Here is a 16,980-nt window from a genome sequence, read left to right as displayed (position 1 = left end):
TGTGAAAATTAACTTTCCAGAAAGGAATATGCAAAAAGAACATTTAGAATCACAAGTTTTAACAAATAACTAAGTACTAGTTCCAAACAAATCTTAACCTACGTGAATCGCTGTATCAATAGCTCTATCTCACTCATGCGAGCAAGCCCACAGCATGACCGACAGTACAGTCATGCTACATTCTTCCTCTCTGCCTTTCTGGCCACAATGGTCTCTCATTTCCTGAAATACAAGCTCTCCCCCTCCTCAAGGCCTTTGCAATGGCTACTTCTGGTGAGCCCTGACTTCCGATTCTACAGATAGCTTGCTTCTTATCCTTTACAGTGTGTCTTAAATTTAAGCCACTTGTCAGCAATCTTTCTCATCACCTGAATCAGGTACACACCCCAACAGACCCCCAACTATTCTCTACTTCAGCCTAATGCCTGTTTCCTTGTAAGTCTTACCATAGCACTACTTTGTTTACATCCTCCCTCACCGCCAACAAATCCAGGCTCCAATGAGGGCAGGGAAACATATCTGACTTGTTCTTTGTCTAGCATACAGTGGGTGCTCAACACTGGTTAAGTGAACAATGTAAACAGATGCCAGGTACTGTGCTAGACAGCGGGATCTGGACATAAGAGTGGTCCTGCTCTCAGACAGCTCAGAAGGACAGCTCAAGTTCAGTGGGGAAACAGGGAAACCACCACCAAACAGTGAAATAAATGAGTGTTACTTTATGGGTTACTCAGAGGGAGCTAAGGAGGCATTCAGAGGGTGCTCCAAACCAACGAGGGTGGGGAAGGAAGAGGGTGTTTTCAGGAGGTAAAAATGCCAGCTGAACCCAAGAGGAGATTAGCCTTTTGTTCTTACATGGCAGCTGCAATGAAGGTTTCTCCAAACACCAGAAATAAGAAAGCCCTCAAAGTTAAACTTAAGATCAACAAATAATGACTAAGAGAGGTGCACAACCCATGTGAAAGAGAAAGCTTGGTTTCTCGCATAGCAATATTCAAAGAGAGCCAGAATGAATGTATTCATACACGGAAAGAAATAAGGTATTCAACAGTAAGGGTCTGTCCTGAAAGCACTGAAGAAGAATTATAACAGACAAAGACTGGCAGGTACCACTGAAGTAACTGGGCAGGAAAGGAGCCACCTTTGCTCAGAGCCAAGTTTTCTGGTCACAAGGGAGCTCCCTATTATGTGATGGTGGCACCATCTGTTTGTGACAAGCCATTAAACACGTGACTCATTTCACTGCTTTTGTTCTGATTCCTTCTCAGATAACCTCCTAGTTATAGAATGGGCTCCTAGCTATGTCTAGGAGAGAACGTACTGGTACACACTGAAAATTATATACTAGCTTTCCAATTTTACCTTTCAGACTCATGAGCTTGGTTAATCTAAGGCCAGGGAAGTGGACCTGCTCTTAATTCACCAATTAAATACTTGGGGGGTGGGGCAGTCCCCCTCCCAACAAAGCATGAGGTTAGCCTGACTTCAGAGTGAAGGAAAAGGATTTAAGAAAAATATGTAAGGTGGATCTGACTGATAGTGAAGGAAAAGAGTGACTGAGGAAGATAGTGACTGACAAGTGAAGGAAAAGGGACACACCAAGGATGATTCCAAGGTGTTAGGCTCAAGTTATTTGGGGCTGGCAATATCGTTCAGCAAGGGAGCAACAGCAAGAAGAGAGGTAAGACTTGTAGGTGATGTCCCACTAGGGATGCGCTGAATGTGTGGTCTCTGAAGGGCAACCAAGTGGAGACGTCCAGTAGGCATCTGGCCATCCAAGACTGAACTCAAGAGATAGGGCATTTGTAAAATCTGGAGACACTAGTGTTTGGGCAGTAATAGATGAAATCACCCAAGAAAGACATGCCAACTACCAAGAGATGAGGACCAACTGTGGAACCTGATAAACCCATCATTTAAAGGACAGAAGAAACGAAACCTCTAAGGTAGGCTGTAAAACAGACAGGCATCTATAATTGTTCTAAACATTTATTAGGTTATCTTTCAATGTCAGATTCCAACAAGCATATCTGCAAATTTTTTTTAATAGAGTAAGTAAAAGAAACAAAAAGAAAAACAATTGGCTTATAGTAAAGTTACTATAGAACTTTGTGAAAAAGACACAAAAGTTCTTTCAGAATACCATAATATGGCTTCCTGGGACAGGAAGGAAATCAATGAGATGCACCCCACTGACTTCTTACTAGCACTTCAAAAAGTGAAATAGAGCTGGTTGAAAGGAACAAAGAATTTTCTTTTGGGACCTACTTTAAATGTTTAAATCTTGCCAAGAGTTCAAAGTCCATGATGCTAGCCACCTTTGGATGAATTTTCAAGGCACACTTAAAAGCTCCAATGTGCATTTTAATGACTAACACTGGTTTTGAGAGACTTCACTGCCCATTTATAAATTTATATTCTTTAACAAACCAAACTTTCATTCTCCAAGAGATCTATGATACAGCACAGCACTATTCTCCCCAACAGAGTCACTGATGGTTGTGACTGAGTAGGAAGAGTCACTGAAAAGTTTATCATCATCAAGAACCATTTATTAAGTATTTTTTTAAGCAAAGCCAAATGCTAAAAATTGAGGTGTATAACATTTTCTACACTATCACAGTTTACAACTTTGCTGGGGAAAACCAAACTACTCCAGAAAACACCTGTAATTTCAATACAAGTTTCAAGTTAAATGCCCAAAAGCGGTACAATAGGTCAGATGAGAGAGTTCACTAAAGACTGGATTGTACAAGAAAACAGGATGTGAGCAAGACTTTTAAGGAAAGGCAAGACAGTCAAGACAAGAAGCAATGCGAGGTGACAGCAGTATTGCAAGTAGGGTACAGATAAGAGCAAAGGCACAGGTGCAGGAACTGTGCTAGGAACCAGCTGAACAGCTTTTGTTTTTTTCTTTTTCTTTTTTTGGAATAAGATTCATGCAGCCAAGCAGTAGTAAATAAGGCCAGAGAAGCAGACAAGAGGCAAGACGGGTGAGCGCCAGGCCGCGGAGTTTTGTACTTTATCCTGTGGATAGTATATGGCCGGTGGTGATTTTATGCATAGGTGGGTGATGGATGCAAAGCAAAGATTTTGGAAAAATTAATCTGGCAACTATGTGTAGAAGGGGTAATATGGTATCAAAATTGTGGTGGGGTATACATTTGTCAAAACTCATCACTCTCTACACTTGAAACTGTCAAATTTTATTGTATATAAATTATACATCTGTAAGGCTAATTTTCAAAAAGCAAAGGACACAGGTAAAGTCAGGAATGAGACAAGTATGAAAAATACAGCCTGTAAAATTCTGAACATTTAGCTGCTGGGGTGAATTCAGTAGTGTGGTGAATGAAGCCAGCTGATAATATGCATCTCTTCCCAACTTCAAGTTCAGCGACCTTGTATCTGCAGTCTGAAGTTTTTATACCTCAAAAATCAGTAAATGCTACAAATCAGGGCTTTATACCCCCGTGGGTGGTAGTTCAGCGTTCACAAGCACACCGCTGTGTCATTTCTACACATGGTCTAGCATGAATATGGCACTAAACGAAGAGTCCCTCAACATTTTCTTCTAATTCAAAATAATGCCATAGTTCAGAAGCACTATTTCTTAATCTTACCATCGACAGATGGTTACCAAAAATGTGTAAGATTTAAGAGCCTAACATTTATTTAGTTTCAAGAACTAAAGCAAGCCTATGAATAAGACAGAAACCTTTGTTTGCATCTCTCAATCAAGGTTTTCTGGCTATTATGTAGTTCCCCTGGGACTAACACCAATTGATGATGATAATACACAAAAAATTCCAGCATTCACACCATTATAGTAAAGCCTAATTGCATGAGCCTATTATTGGAATATGCTTTTCTAGTTCAAACTAGCTGCATTTCAATAGAGTAAAGAGGGTTTTCTGAAGAAACCCTACTGTGAAAAGATGAACTTTGTCTTAACAACTTTAGTTTCAAAAACTATTCATTTATAGATGCCTATTTCACATCTCTGAAGCAAAATGGCTCATTTGTTATGTAGATTACTAAGCAGTCACTTAAGAATAAAGAAGTTTCTCCTTTAGACGCTCCAGCTATCTGCATAGGCTCAATCTCAAAACCAGCAAAGTGTACTCTAAATATGACAGCAAATAACTGAACCTTTCTGATTTAACTCCAGAGAAATACAAATGTGCACTTCCTTCCCATTTTCCAACCCACCTTCCAGGGGCCAACCTAGGGATCTTCCCAAGAAAGGCTGCCTTTACAGAGCTCCTAGGTCACTATCTGCAAAGCTAAGAAATCGGGGTACTAAAGGAGAGGGTACAGCAAAGGGTAAGGATGACACTCACTTCACCACAGCAGATCTGATTCTGTAAGTCTTTAGCTAACAGACTTTTGTTTCAAAAGTTCTTAAGATCATTTCTTAAAACTCAGAATGTAATTTCTCATAAATAAAAGACAATTTAACTCACTTGTATCTAAAGTACACTATTTCACTATGGATTATTAACCCTCATGGATAACAGTATTTCTGTTAGAAAATACAAATGCATTCAGTTGTAAGCTGAGATGCTAACATCTTCATCATTTGAACCTCACTGTGTCTAGAGCCCCTGTCTCAGAAAGGAAGACGTAAAAAGACACAACATGAAGAACTATGAAATGTAAGGAGCAGGGAGAAAATGACAGGCTAGAGAAATGACTGGAAATTCAAAGAAGAAATACACATGTGTAAGAATCCCAGGATATTAACATCCTCTGCCCCACTGATAACTGGGTGGGGATAGTGGGTGGTAGGTATTCATCAGACATTTACACTCCCTGAAGCACCACTGCCCTAGGGAGTGAGCTGCCCCCCATGAAGAGCATACAAGGGACAGTTCTAAGCCCCAGGCCTGTCCACTGAGCATTCTCTGTAACACAGCCTCTAGCCCAAGGGTCTTTTTCTTCTGCCACTCTCCTTAGGCTTTTAACCCTCTTAGAAGAAATAAGAACCCCCCAAAAGGAAAGAAAAATGTACATGTGGCCTCACATTTTTTATTAATGAATACTTACCATTCCTCAAAATGTCCAAGCCCAATACGAAAATGAATATATGTATGTATATGCATGACTTGGATATTGTGCTGTACACCAGAGATAGACACTTTGTAATTGACTGTACTTCAATTTAAAAAAAAATTGAGTATTACAAACTTGAGAATGCAAACTTGAATATTGCAAACTTTAGAATCAAAAAAAAAAAAAAGAAAAAAAAAGTCTAAGCCCAGATGAACAAGGTACAGTTCTAGGAGCTAGGGACAAAGGTACAGAAGGTTCAGGATCTATCCTCCAAGGAGCAGCTTAAAAGAGGTGGGTGCTGGAGCCACAAGCACAGGCTGCTTATAAAGCAGTAACTGCTCATCTGAGGGGAAAACAAAGGGTGCTATTAAAGCGTGCAGAAGACAGGAAAAGCATCCAAGGCAAATATGGAGTCAAGGCAGGGAGCCCAAGAAAGATTTTAAGGAAGATGCAAAGCCTGAGGTGAATACTCAAGAATAAACCAAAGTAAGCCAGAAGGAGAGAAAGGCATTATGTAGAATAGTTAAGGACTGTCCTCTGAAAAGGCTGGCATCCTGCAGCGTGGGTGCAGCACCACATCTCGGACTGTCATGGTAAGAAGGCAATACTTCTCTATTGAAATGACTTTTATAGCAAGGTTAGGCTTTTAAACCACAGGCACTGAAGAACAACTGGGGGTTTTAAGCAGGAAGTGGCATGATCAGATACACTAAAAACAGGATCACTCTAGCAGCAAAATGAAAGGCAGACTGGAAGGAGACAGAGGTTAGAGGGAGCCCTAAAGTGGTAAGATGATTTGTAACAGCCCACGTAGATGATCAGCACCTGAATAAAGCAGCGGTGGCAGAGATGGAGGGAATAGGGGAGTACAGATCTCAAGGGGGCAGAATAAACAGGATGCGGGTGGAGTTAAGGGGACATCCAGGTTTCCCACTTGGGTAACAGATGAGTGAACACACATAAAAAGACTACACCCTGATTTTGATGGATACAGTACTAAAATCAGTATCAGAAATGTTTAGGGGCTTGTTGGAATATTCCTGGAGAGAAGATGGAAGTCAGGCAGCTATACTAATCTGGAGTTTGGGAAACAATTCAACTGAAGATGTATATATATGAATCATTTTATGGTAAAGGAAGTGTTAAGTGAAAAGAAGACTGAGGATGAAGCCCATGGGAAAACCAACCTTTGGTAAATCCACATCAACCTACAGAGAGATGCAGCACCAAGGCAGGGCTTCACAATGAGGTAGTATGTTTCTTTAGTCCAGGAGTCTACAAACTACAGCTCATCACCTGTTGTTACAAATAAAATTGGGGGGGGGGGTTGGGGGAGGTAATTAGGTCTATTTATTTAATTATTTTTTTAATAGGGGGTACTGGGGATTGAACCCAGGACCTCGTGCATGCTGGGTATGCACTCTACCACATGAGCTATATCCCAACTCTCAATAAAATTTTACTGTACCATGCCAAGCCCACCCATTAAAGTACTGCTGATGGCTGCTTCTGTGCCGCAATAGCAGAGCTGAGTAGCATTGCAAAAAGACCGCATGGCCCACAAAGCCTAAAATATTTACTATTTGGCCCATGCCTGCTTTAGTTAATTAACAGCCTTTGGGCAAAGCCTATCCCTACTTCCTATCTCAGTTTCTCCATTTGAGAAACAAAAAGTACATTATGTTTAAATGCAACAAAAACTTGAAAGGCTCATGAAAGTTGTTAATATCAAAGCCATTCATCAACCAATGTATTTTCAATTAAAATAAAAAATTTAAAGTATATAAAAATTTGTAACATATAATTTGAGAATATAGTATTTAAATTTCAGGACAATTTACTGATTTGCATGACTATAAAATAAAGGGAATCCCAAACTTTACATCCAATTCTGAATGTTACAAAACAGTCATTCGCCTCTACAAAAAGCTTTTGGTAACAGAAGAGATGAACCACAAAGCAGAATAAATCACGACCATCTCCATCACCACTGCCATCACTTCATGAACACCTTTGATGTCCACATACTATGCTGAGCACCTAATGCCCGTTTGTCTCATTCAAGCCCTACAATGAGGGTACTCACCGATTTTACAGATGAGGAAACAGCCTGAGAAAGGTTAGGAGCCTCATCTCAGGTAACCTAGTAGAGAGTGGGTGGGAGAACCAGTAACTTGTGCAGACACAACCAGAACCAGGTCTGACCTCTGAGGATCCATACTCCGCCTCAAGCCCACACTTTATAGTGACCCATGCTATGGTAGATAACACCTGAAAAGGGACAAATGGAATCTGGAAACAACTAGGACCACATGTCTGCTTCTCTTACTGCCTTGCAACTCAAGGCAGGTCTTAGAACGCAGGCTGGTATCACAGGTGGAAGCGTATCAATTGTCCCAAGGGGCTCTGGCCTCAGACACAACCAAGTACAACGCTTATTGCCAGCAGACAATGTATTCTGAGTTCCAAACCACCACCTCACAAATGAACTTTTAAACAACCCCCTCTAGAAACTGAGGGCAGGCAACACAAAAAATAAAGAGATCTTAGTAAATCAGATATTGCAGTCATGTACTCTAAGAGGTAATACGATACACTCAGTGGAAAGAACATGGGCCTTCACTTCAAACTGACCCAGGTTTGAATTCTGTTTCAACACCAGCCTTATGACAGTAAATTACTTCTCTTCTCTGAGCCTGCTCCCTCCTGGAAATGAGACCACACTCCTTGCCATATGGTCTGGTCTGGGGAAAATACAGTACTACTGTGTAAAATTCCGTGGCTCAGAGTCAGATGGCCTGAGTTTATCATCCAGCTCTGCAACTTACCTGACCTGAGACTGGGGCCTAAAGCTCAGGTTTCTAATCTGTAAAACAGGATAAATGACAACAGCACCTACACTTCTTGGGGTTATTTTGAGGATTAAGCAAGATATCTAAAATGCCAAAAGCACAGTGCCTGGCACATAGTAAATACTCACAAAAACTTTTTATCAGTTTAAGTTATAGATCAAATGACAAGTCAACTTCCAACCTTCTTAGAACTGATCTTTAAGGGAAGCAACACCTTTCCCTGAGGCTATGAAATTAACTTTATAGCTTTAAGGAGTAGTAGAACCACCTCACCACCCACAAAAGGTGGTTTGGCTTCACTCTGTTAAATGTCAGGAAGTTTTCTCCATCTCTTGTCTCAATCTTTAAAATATATATTAAATAATACTATTGCTGCTTTCAGGCAGGCAACGCCCTTAACCTTTAAACAGAACAAGACTATTTCCCCCCCTGGTTTTCAGAGCGCCAGGAAGAAACACTGGAAAGGCATCTGTTTAGAAGCAGAACTTTAACTCTTTGTAAAACAGCCTGCCTGCACCTGTGGCCAAAGCAGAAGCAAACAGGCTAAGTGGCTCACAACCCCAGCCTGCCTGTCTTTCAAAAGAACTCCCTCTACCCCCGACACACAAGTCAACTTTGAGCCCCACCCCCATCTCAAAAACCATAAAAATACTGAGTTCCACAGATTTTTCTTTCAATCATTAGCTCAGGATACAGAAACAGATCAAAGAAAATGCAAAGACAACCTATAAAGAAAAACTTCCTTGTGCTTTACCAGACTTGTTAAATCTATCCAGCTGAAATGTGTCTTCCACACCAAGTTCCCTTACTAATGACAAGACAGAAGAAATCCATAAAGCCCTCCAACTCTCAGAAGGCTTTCTCAGATGCACTGTACATTTTCAAATGGCTTATATTCCTGCACCTGTTCATTCTTCTTCAAATTACTTCAGCTTTTTTCAATAGGCAGATAATCATATTTATTTAGTCCAGGACTTTCACATCCTAAACACAAAGTTTTGACGGGCACTATAACTGGCTTAACATAGAAGTCCTCAGCCATTAAACACATCCAGTTCCAGGGGGATCTAAGAAAAATAAGAAAACAGTCTTCAGATACAGCACTAGCTTTATCTAGCACAGAAATCAACACGCTCAGCTTATATAGACATTAACAGATTTGGTTTAAATTTCTCAGCCATTTGGTAAGAATATGCACAGTGATTACTGTCCTGGGCTTTCCCCCACCCTCTTTTTTTTTTTTTTTTTTAAACCATTTATCTATGTTCAAGTTCTAACAGAATTATTAACAAGTAGAAACCCTTACCAAAAATCAAATCCAGGATCAGGGCCATCCTTTTCAGGACTATACAACAGTCTAGTTCAAATTTATAAACCTTACTTTTGTTTTGAAAGCTAGGGGGAAGTAGTTTTTCTGTTTTAGATTTCATTCCTGGGGAAATGGAAATAGATGCAAGGCTTCAAGGTTATACAGTACACACAAAGAACATCCTGTCCACTTGCCTAACACACTCTTAGCATGCTCACAGCTAATGGTCAAAACACCTGCGAAAGTCTCATTTGCTCAGTCTCACATGTTGTCCACAAATTCAAGATTATGCTGCTTCATTTTGTTTATTTTAGAACAGTCACCTTGCATCTAACTGATCCAGCCTACTTCAGCTGCCAAGGTGTTAACATGCATTATATTTGCTAAAGGCAGTCAGTAAATACAACAGTCCCGGCCCTCACTCTGAGAACAGACCCTCGCATCCCCACTCCTTCCCCTCCTGTTAAACTCTGTGTGTGTGTGTGCTCGCTGGAGGCTGGCTGGGTGACAGGAGATGATGAACCTGACAGAATCAACATTGCAGGGTTTCTGAGAGGAAAGAACGCAGGCAGGATAACTGGGCAACACAAACTTCTGTCTAGTTCTTTTAATCTCAGGCATGGTTCTCTCAACTGGAGGAGCTCTCCATGGATTAAGTCCTAAACTAATAAAAAGCCTTTCAGAGGTATCATGGAGGGAAGCAGGTACTTTTTACAGTATCAAGTAGATAGGAAAGACAACAAAAACTTTGAACTGTAAAGTTTAGAAAAGTTCTATTAAAAATCTACTTACAGTTATTAATTAAATAGTGAATGTTCATTTTTAATTAAAAACTAAAGTATAAAAAAACCTACTTGCATGATTTTCCTAAATTAGAAGTAACATCTATGTAGTATGCAGTGTTGCCCCAGAGTCTCAATGAACGTAACTCTGAATACTCTCCTTAAAACCAACACAAGTGTGAGATTTATTGTAAGTGTTGACTGTTCTGTGCTATATGTTTCACACTTACTCTTTTAAGGCACTGAGGATTTCAAAATACTTTAACTCTCTCCAATCTGGTCTCTAAAATTGCTTCTACTTAAACTAGGTGCTGGCAGGTCTCAACTGTCATGCCTTAAAGCAAAACAAATGCCCCTATTAAAAAGGACTGGCGGCTCAGGAATGCCCAAAGTGCTAAGAAGTCCAAAAAGACCTCTCGAATCATCTACACACACATACACACACACACACACACACAGAGTTGACGAACAAGAGGCTCTCAAGCTTTCTAAAGGAAGTTCTTTCAACTATACTCAATTTTGATATGATGTAGCGAGAGAGACCATGACTGAAAATATCCTCATGAAAGACACTGTCCAAAACCACAAATTCTTAAAATTACCAGCCCTGTACAAACCTATACCTATTTGACAATAGAAAATACTGTGAAGATCATCTGCTGTCCCACTTAAAACCAAGGAGCATGGATGATAGCAACTGCATCTTGAGCTGAACTACAATTACTTCTATTTTGGAAAGCAAATGACCAACTCCAGTTCAAAGGAAAAATACTAATTTCTATTATCCATCTGTTTCAAAGGTGCAATAACAAATAAGAGCCAAGCTATGAGTTTGAAACTGAAATTAAAACAAAAACTAGATTAACCTTTAAAGTACCAAAATTCATTTCTAGACTTAAAAAAATCTCCTGTTATTACCCTGCTTAAAACTTTCATCAATGACTCTGGATGCTTGCAGTACTAAACTCCTTCAGCCTGCCCACCTGTCTGCAGGTTCTCCTCTGCCCCTCCCTTGGTCTCCCAATCCTGGGACTCTACGCACAATGCTTAACACTCAGTAAGTTCTTTGAATAATGTGGTTTTACAGCTCTATGCCTTTGCCTAGTTCCCTCCTGGAATGTCCTTCAACTCTTATGTGCTGTCTGAAAATGCTACTCATCTTTCAAGACCAAGGTCAAGCTTCATTTCCTGCAACAGCAGTTTCCAAGTAGGCTTCATACTGCTCCTTCCTCTGTGTCCCTCTGCCACTCATCGGTTGACAAAGTTCACTCTCCTAGAATACAGAAGCTATGTTTTGCTTCTAGCATCTTTCCTGCTTTGCAAAGGGTCTGACAGAGAAAAGGTACTCAAAATATTTGATAAGAAAACACATTGGGATACCATTTCTCATCCATCAGATTGGTAAGCATTAGAAAGCTAGACAACTATTGGTGTGGATATGAACAAACAGGAAGTCTCAGATACTGCTGAAATGTAAAGTTTGGTACAACCACTTTGAAAAGTAAATTTTTTTCATCTCTGGCAAAGCTGTGCACCGTTAAGACCAGCAATTCTGCTTCAGGTTACATATACTGAGCCATTATCTGTCTAATGTAGGTCCTGATCAGCATTTTTGAAAATGAGGTGATATATAGAGATATCTCAAGGGTGTATGGGTAAACATTTTTTCAGAGAAAATGTTTTTATAAAAGTACAATTTCTGCTATGCACATATACATGTACATATTATTATACATTATATATAATTATGTGTATTATATACACATATATATTACATGTATGTGTACTTATATATATGCTGGGTCTCACTGAAACATACATTTCTTACTGTGTCCAATGAACAAAACAGCCTGAAAAACACTGCCCTAGAGAAACACATATGTGCTCAACGACATTCATAAATGTTCTTTACTGCACTATATATAATTGTGAAAGATTGGAAATAACCTGAATGTACATTAACAAAATGGATAAGCAAAATATGGTACATGCATGTAACTTTTACAAGTGAGTTAAAAATGAGTTACAAATGAAGTAGAGCTACTCCTATCAACATCAAATCTCAAAATACTGAATTAAAATGTATAATGTCATTTACGTAAACATGCAAAACAATGCTACATATTTATGGATATGTACATATGTAAGAAAGTTAAAAAACTATCGTAAAGGTAACTTAAAAAAGCAGTTACCTCTATTTCATGAATAAAGGGAGGGAAGTAGAATCTGGGAGGATTTCACAGAGGGAAATGTAACTTTGGGTCTTATTTCTCTCTTAAAAATAAAACTTTTGAATAAAATAAGGCAAAATGTTAAGATCTGACAAAACTGGGTAACAGATCTTCTTTTTACTATCACTATCTTATTCTTCATTATTTGTGGTGGTGCTCAAAATATTTCATCATTTAAAAAACTCTTAAATAAGCACATAAAACTAGAATACAGCCAAAGGGGGAAAAAAACAATCTTGAAAATGTCCTGGTGTCTATAGCTCCAAATCAATACATACTCCACATTTTTTTAAGCTAACATCTGAATGCTTACATACCAGACACTGTGTTAGGCCCTAGGTACAGAGTCTCACTTAACTGGTGCAATGGCTTCTGTGGCAGACACTATTATTTTTCTATCAAGATGACTGCATCACTGCCTCTGGCCTTGGATCTTGAGGGTCCAATTGTACTCACCATTCCACATTTTCTAAGGGTAGAAAAATGGATTAATCTATTTTTGAAAAGATTTTAATATAGATTCAAATGAAAAGGGTTCCTTCTGTTCAACTTTCAGTTAACCCAAAGAATCTAATCCAAAATTACACAGCTGTATCCTACCTTTGCAGTTTGTATAAAAAATACATATATGTGTGTGTATGTATGTGTGTGTGCACACACATACATACACACACACAATGAATGCTGATCTAGGCTCCATTTGGTCACTTTGCTTTAAAAAACAAATTCAATGAATATGGGTACACTTCAAGTGCATTCTACATAAATTGCTAAGTTTTTCAAAGATGTGCAGCTGTAACAGCTAATTTAAACTAATTTAAAGCTGAGTTTATAAATTATTATTATGTGAAAAATATTTTCCCAACTAGGATAGCACTGGTTTTAAAGTTATCTTTTGGCACTAACTTTGTCTTTTTTAATAGTGTTAAACTGTTCAAAGAGTAAGAATATACGCTTTCTTACTCCGAAAACGGATAAATTAACATCATCACTTAAATATTTCCTCTATGGAAATTATATAAGTGGAATTATTATTAATATTCTGTGATAATGGTACTATGGTTATACAGGAAAAGCCCTGACTCTCTGAAGATTAAAGTATTTAAGCTGAAGTGTCATTACCTTTGCAACTTACAAATGGTTCAACTAAAAATATATATGATGAAACAAATATGGCAAAATATTTATTATTTAGTCTACACAGTGGGAAGGTATACAGCTATTTACTTATATTCTTCCCACTTTTATCTATCTGAGATTTTTCATAGTAAACTATAAAGAAAATTTTCCAGTCATTATTTGTCAAGCAAAAAGCTTAATACCGCCAACATCATGCAATTCTATTTGAATTACCCTTATCAACTAACTTCCAGAATAAAATAAAGTTCTACATGCTTTTGTAGTTTTACTCATAAAAATGTGGCAGCTGAACAAAAAAGATGTACAATATGGCCAATTAAAGGCCTACCACAATATTTTAACCAGTAAATACTACTGCCAACCTAGGATTGATTATGTAACATTACTAATTATAATTTAAAACAGCCTGGACAAACTTAGACCCCTTTTATGTGATTAGAAATTATGCATTAATTTAGAAAAATCATAAAACTGATAACCAATTTTCTCAATCACAACCTTTCCAGCTAACAATCCTTTTACCAAAATTTGGCTTTATAATATCTTTTTCTGATCTATTAGCAAAAATATCCCAATTATCAATTACAAATATCTAAGGTGACTGATATTAGACAGGACTGGTTCTAAAACATGGATCCATTCTCAAGTCTGGTTCCTAACACCACGGATCAGGAAATACAGATGAAAGAAATTTACTGGCTTGAAATTCCATGAATTGTTTAAAAGAATTCTAACACAGGCTTTCTCCATCTACCATACTGCCTCTCAAAATATAGTCCATATGAAAAACAAAACTGAAACAAGACATGAAGGATCCACAAGATTCCCTCTCTTGAAATATACAGTGAACAGATAAACTCACCCCTACAGGACAAAATCAGAAGACATTCTTAACTTGGCTGTTCTCCATTATCAGTCAAGAACCATAACATCTTGCCTTAATTCCATCATCTGTATAATGGTAACAACTGCTTCATTCATAGAGCTGGTCAAAGTTTGATCTAAACATGGTAAACAAAGCATTTGAATTCTCAGGTAAGCAGGTAATGACTTAATATTGAATGGCATTTGAGTAATTAAAACTTCGTTATACTTCAACTATTCCAGGGATCTACCTCTAGAAATGAAAAGGTATATGACAGAGGCTTTCCTACCCAAATTTAACATTAATACAGGTTTCTATATATGAAGCAACACTCTACTCCCATATTTCAAAGTCAGAAATGAAGACGTCAATGCTTTCTACTTCAAACTTCAAAAAGTCCTAGTAAAAATTCCAAGAAAGTAACAAACTACAAAACATTTATTTTTACTATCTATATCAGCAAAAATAGTTGGCTCAAAGTAAGATTTTAAATTTGTATTGTAAATCTATTTTCTATTTTCTATTCCCTAGAAGGCAACACCAGGTAAACACATGGCTTTTCCTTTCTATCTATCCATCCACCCATCCACACATACACACTAAGAGTTATATGCAAAATGTCTTCAGATAAAATAAAAATATTCAAGTTGCAAAGACTTAGAATGAGCTAATAAGCCAACTCCTTGTTTGACAGGTAAGGAAACAGATACCCAAGGAGTGAAAGGCACAAGGTCTCACAGCACTGAGTACCAGAGCCAAGGACATGAACTCTGGATGGTCTTCCAGGCAGTCTTCTTTCACACTAGCATGCTGCCTCTCCTCTACCAAACTCCCATAAATGACCAAACTCCCAAATTATGTCCTCTGAGTGAAAGTTTGGAGATACCAGCTAAACTATATATGAAAAAAGCCAAGTTAATGGTTTTTCTTCTCCCTTAATGCCCAAATAAATAATTTTACCATGTAAGCCCAGTCCCCAAGCAAAGCAGAACCTAAAAGACATGGAATAAAGGTAAGAGATAAATTTTGTGAATCAAGATTCAAGGCATGCGAAGCCAAGTCTAAATGATAATACCCCCAAATATGTATTAAAAAAAATTCACTGTGGCAGACACTGCTGGTTACCCAACCCAATACCTATTATCCCTTCTTTCTTACTAATAAAATTCTGATTTTACTAAAGGCAGTCAGAAAGCAATGTTTCCCAGCCTCTCCTGCAGGTAAGATTGGCCAGTCAACATTTCCTGCCCAGGATGTAAGTGAACCTGTAGGGAGAGACACTCGGAAAAGTTCCTTAGTCAGAGTTGGGGGGGTCTTCGCCAGTTCTTATCCCTTTGCCTTACTCATCTGCCTTTCTTCCTCCTCCTGAATGTAACATTAACATGACGGTAGGAGCAACCTCTTTAGGAAAGTAAGTCATACACTAAAGATGGCTGGGTAAAAAAACAGAAGGCATCTGGGTCCCTGACAATATCAAACTTGCCCTTATCTGCCTACCTACTAACTCCATGCTACAGCTACATTATTTCAGATCTGTTGTTAATAGCCAACTACAACTCCTGAGTTATTCACTAAACAAATACATAGTAAATGTATTCACATACATTATTTCAAATAATCCTTCAAGTAATCCTATAATGTGGTATTCTATTCATTTTTTGGATGAGGAAATAAAATGCAGATGCAAATCCAAATACATCACTAAAGCCTATGGTCATTCCACTATATTTTACTTTTCAAAACTACCTGGAAAAGTACATGCATTTAAAAATATTATCTTAATCATTCTCATATATAACATGCCATAAAATCTACGCATTCCCTTCTACTAACACCATCAAAACCCTGCCAACCTGCCACGATCAGGTTTCAACAACCTATGTGAGTAAATTCTTTACCAAGAGTCCTTCTTTGGTTGACTAAAGATGAGAGATCATACCTCCAGCTAATATCAGGTGTGAACCTACTGGTGTCCATTAGATGACAAATAGCAAAAAGCTCAGCCTATTTACCTTATAGCAACCCACATAATCTTGGTCACACACACTATACTCGAGTGCGCACATACTTAACAGTGACTAATTTACAACCTCGGATCCTTTCATCAGTCTAGGCCATCAACCACCTCCCATCCCCACAGGTGCCCTTTTGCTTATTTACTTCTTGTCTCTATGACATTCAGCTTCCTCCAGAATCCTTTCTAATAGGCTCAGCTCCTTACTTTACCAAGCTACTATCCTCTTTCTAAGGTTATTTTTAAGGGTGACTATGTAATTTGTTTGTACAGTATCTTTCTATCATCATGTTATGGTCCTATTCATTTTTAGACAGAATTAAACAGAGGCACAAGGTTAATAACAGAACACAGTAACTTATCTTTTAATAGCCCTATTCAAGAGAACAGAGAAAGCTCTAGAGATGAAAAAATGAGCATCTGTACCTCCCAGGTCCTCATAAAACCATGCAGAATAAATATCAATAATGCTCAGATTAAGAATAACAGATGCCAAAAGAAAACCTGTGAATTCCTCAAGCTTCAGTGAAGTATTAACAGATTTTAAACTTTTTAATTAAAATAAATTTTTAAAAATTTTAATTCTGCTACCCTTCTCATTCATTTTCTAAGAGTTACACAGTAAAACCTATCAAAGCCTGCTTTACAACAGAAATGGGAATAACTCAAGACTCACCATTACGTTCCCACCAACAAAATGATTAAATAGAAAACAAAAGCTCTGCATATAAA

The 16,980-nt window shown here is 38.2% G+C and overlaps 1 protein-coding gene across 5 annotated transcripts in view; it reads right to left on the bottom strand.

The window, feature by feature from the left end:
* UBE2H (ubiquitin conjugating enzyme E2 H) overlaps positions 1-16,980 on the bottom strand; it is a 92,360-nt gene that overhangs the window by 57,341 nt on the left and 18,039 nt on the right. The window contains exon 1 of one of the 5 annotated variants that reach the window (XM_064487371.1): positions 12,588-12,651. The exons of 3 other annotated variants lie outside the window; for them this stretch is intronic. Coding sequence is in view for 1 of the 2 variants with exons in the window: in XM_064487369.1 (XP_064343439.1) it covers positions 6,243-6,259 (17 nt within the window). In the remaining variant the exon portion in view is untranslated. Of the gene's footprint in view, positions 1-6,242; positions 6,352-12,587; positions 12,652-16,980 lie in introns of those variants that run through there. One more of the 5 variants, XM_064487369.1, reaches the window with a different exon arrangement.

Source organism: Camelus dromedarius, chromosome 7 (assembly GCF_036321535.1).
Source record: "Camelus dromedarius isolate mCamDro1 chromosome 7, mCamDro1.pat, whole genome shotgun sequence".
Classification (NCBI taxonomy): domain Eukaryota; kingdom Metazoa; phylum Chordata; class Mammalia; order Artiodactyla; family Camelidae; genus Camelus; species Camelus dromedarius.
This window is presented reverse-complemented; position numbering and strand designations above follow the sequence as displayed.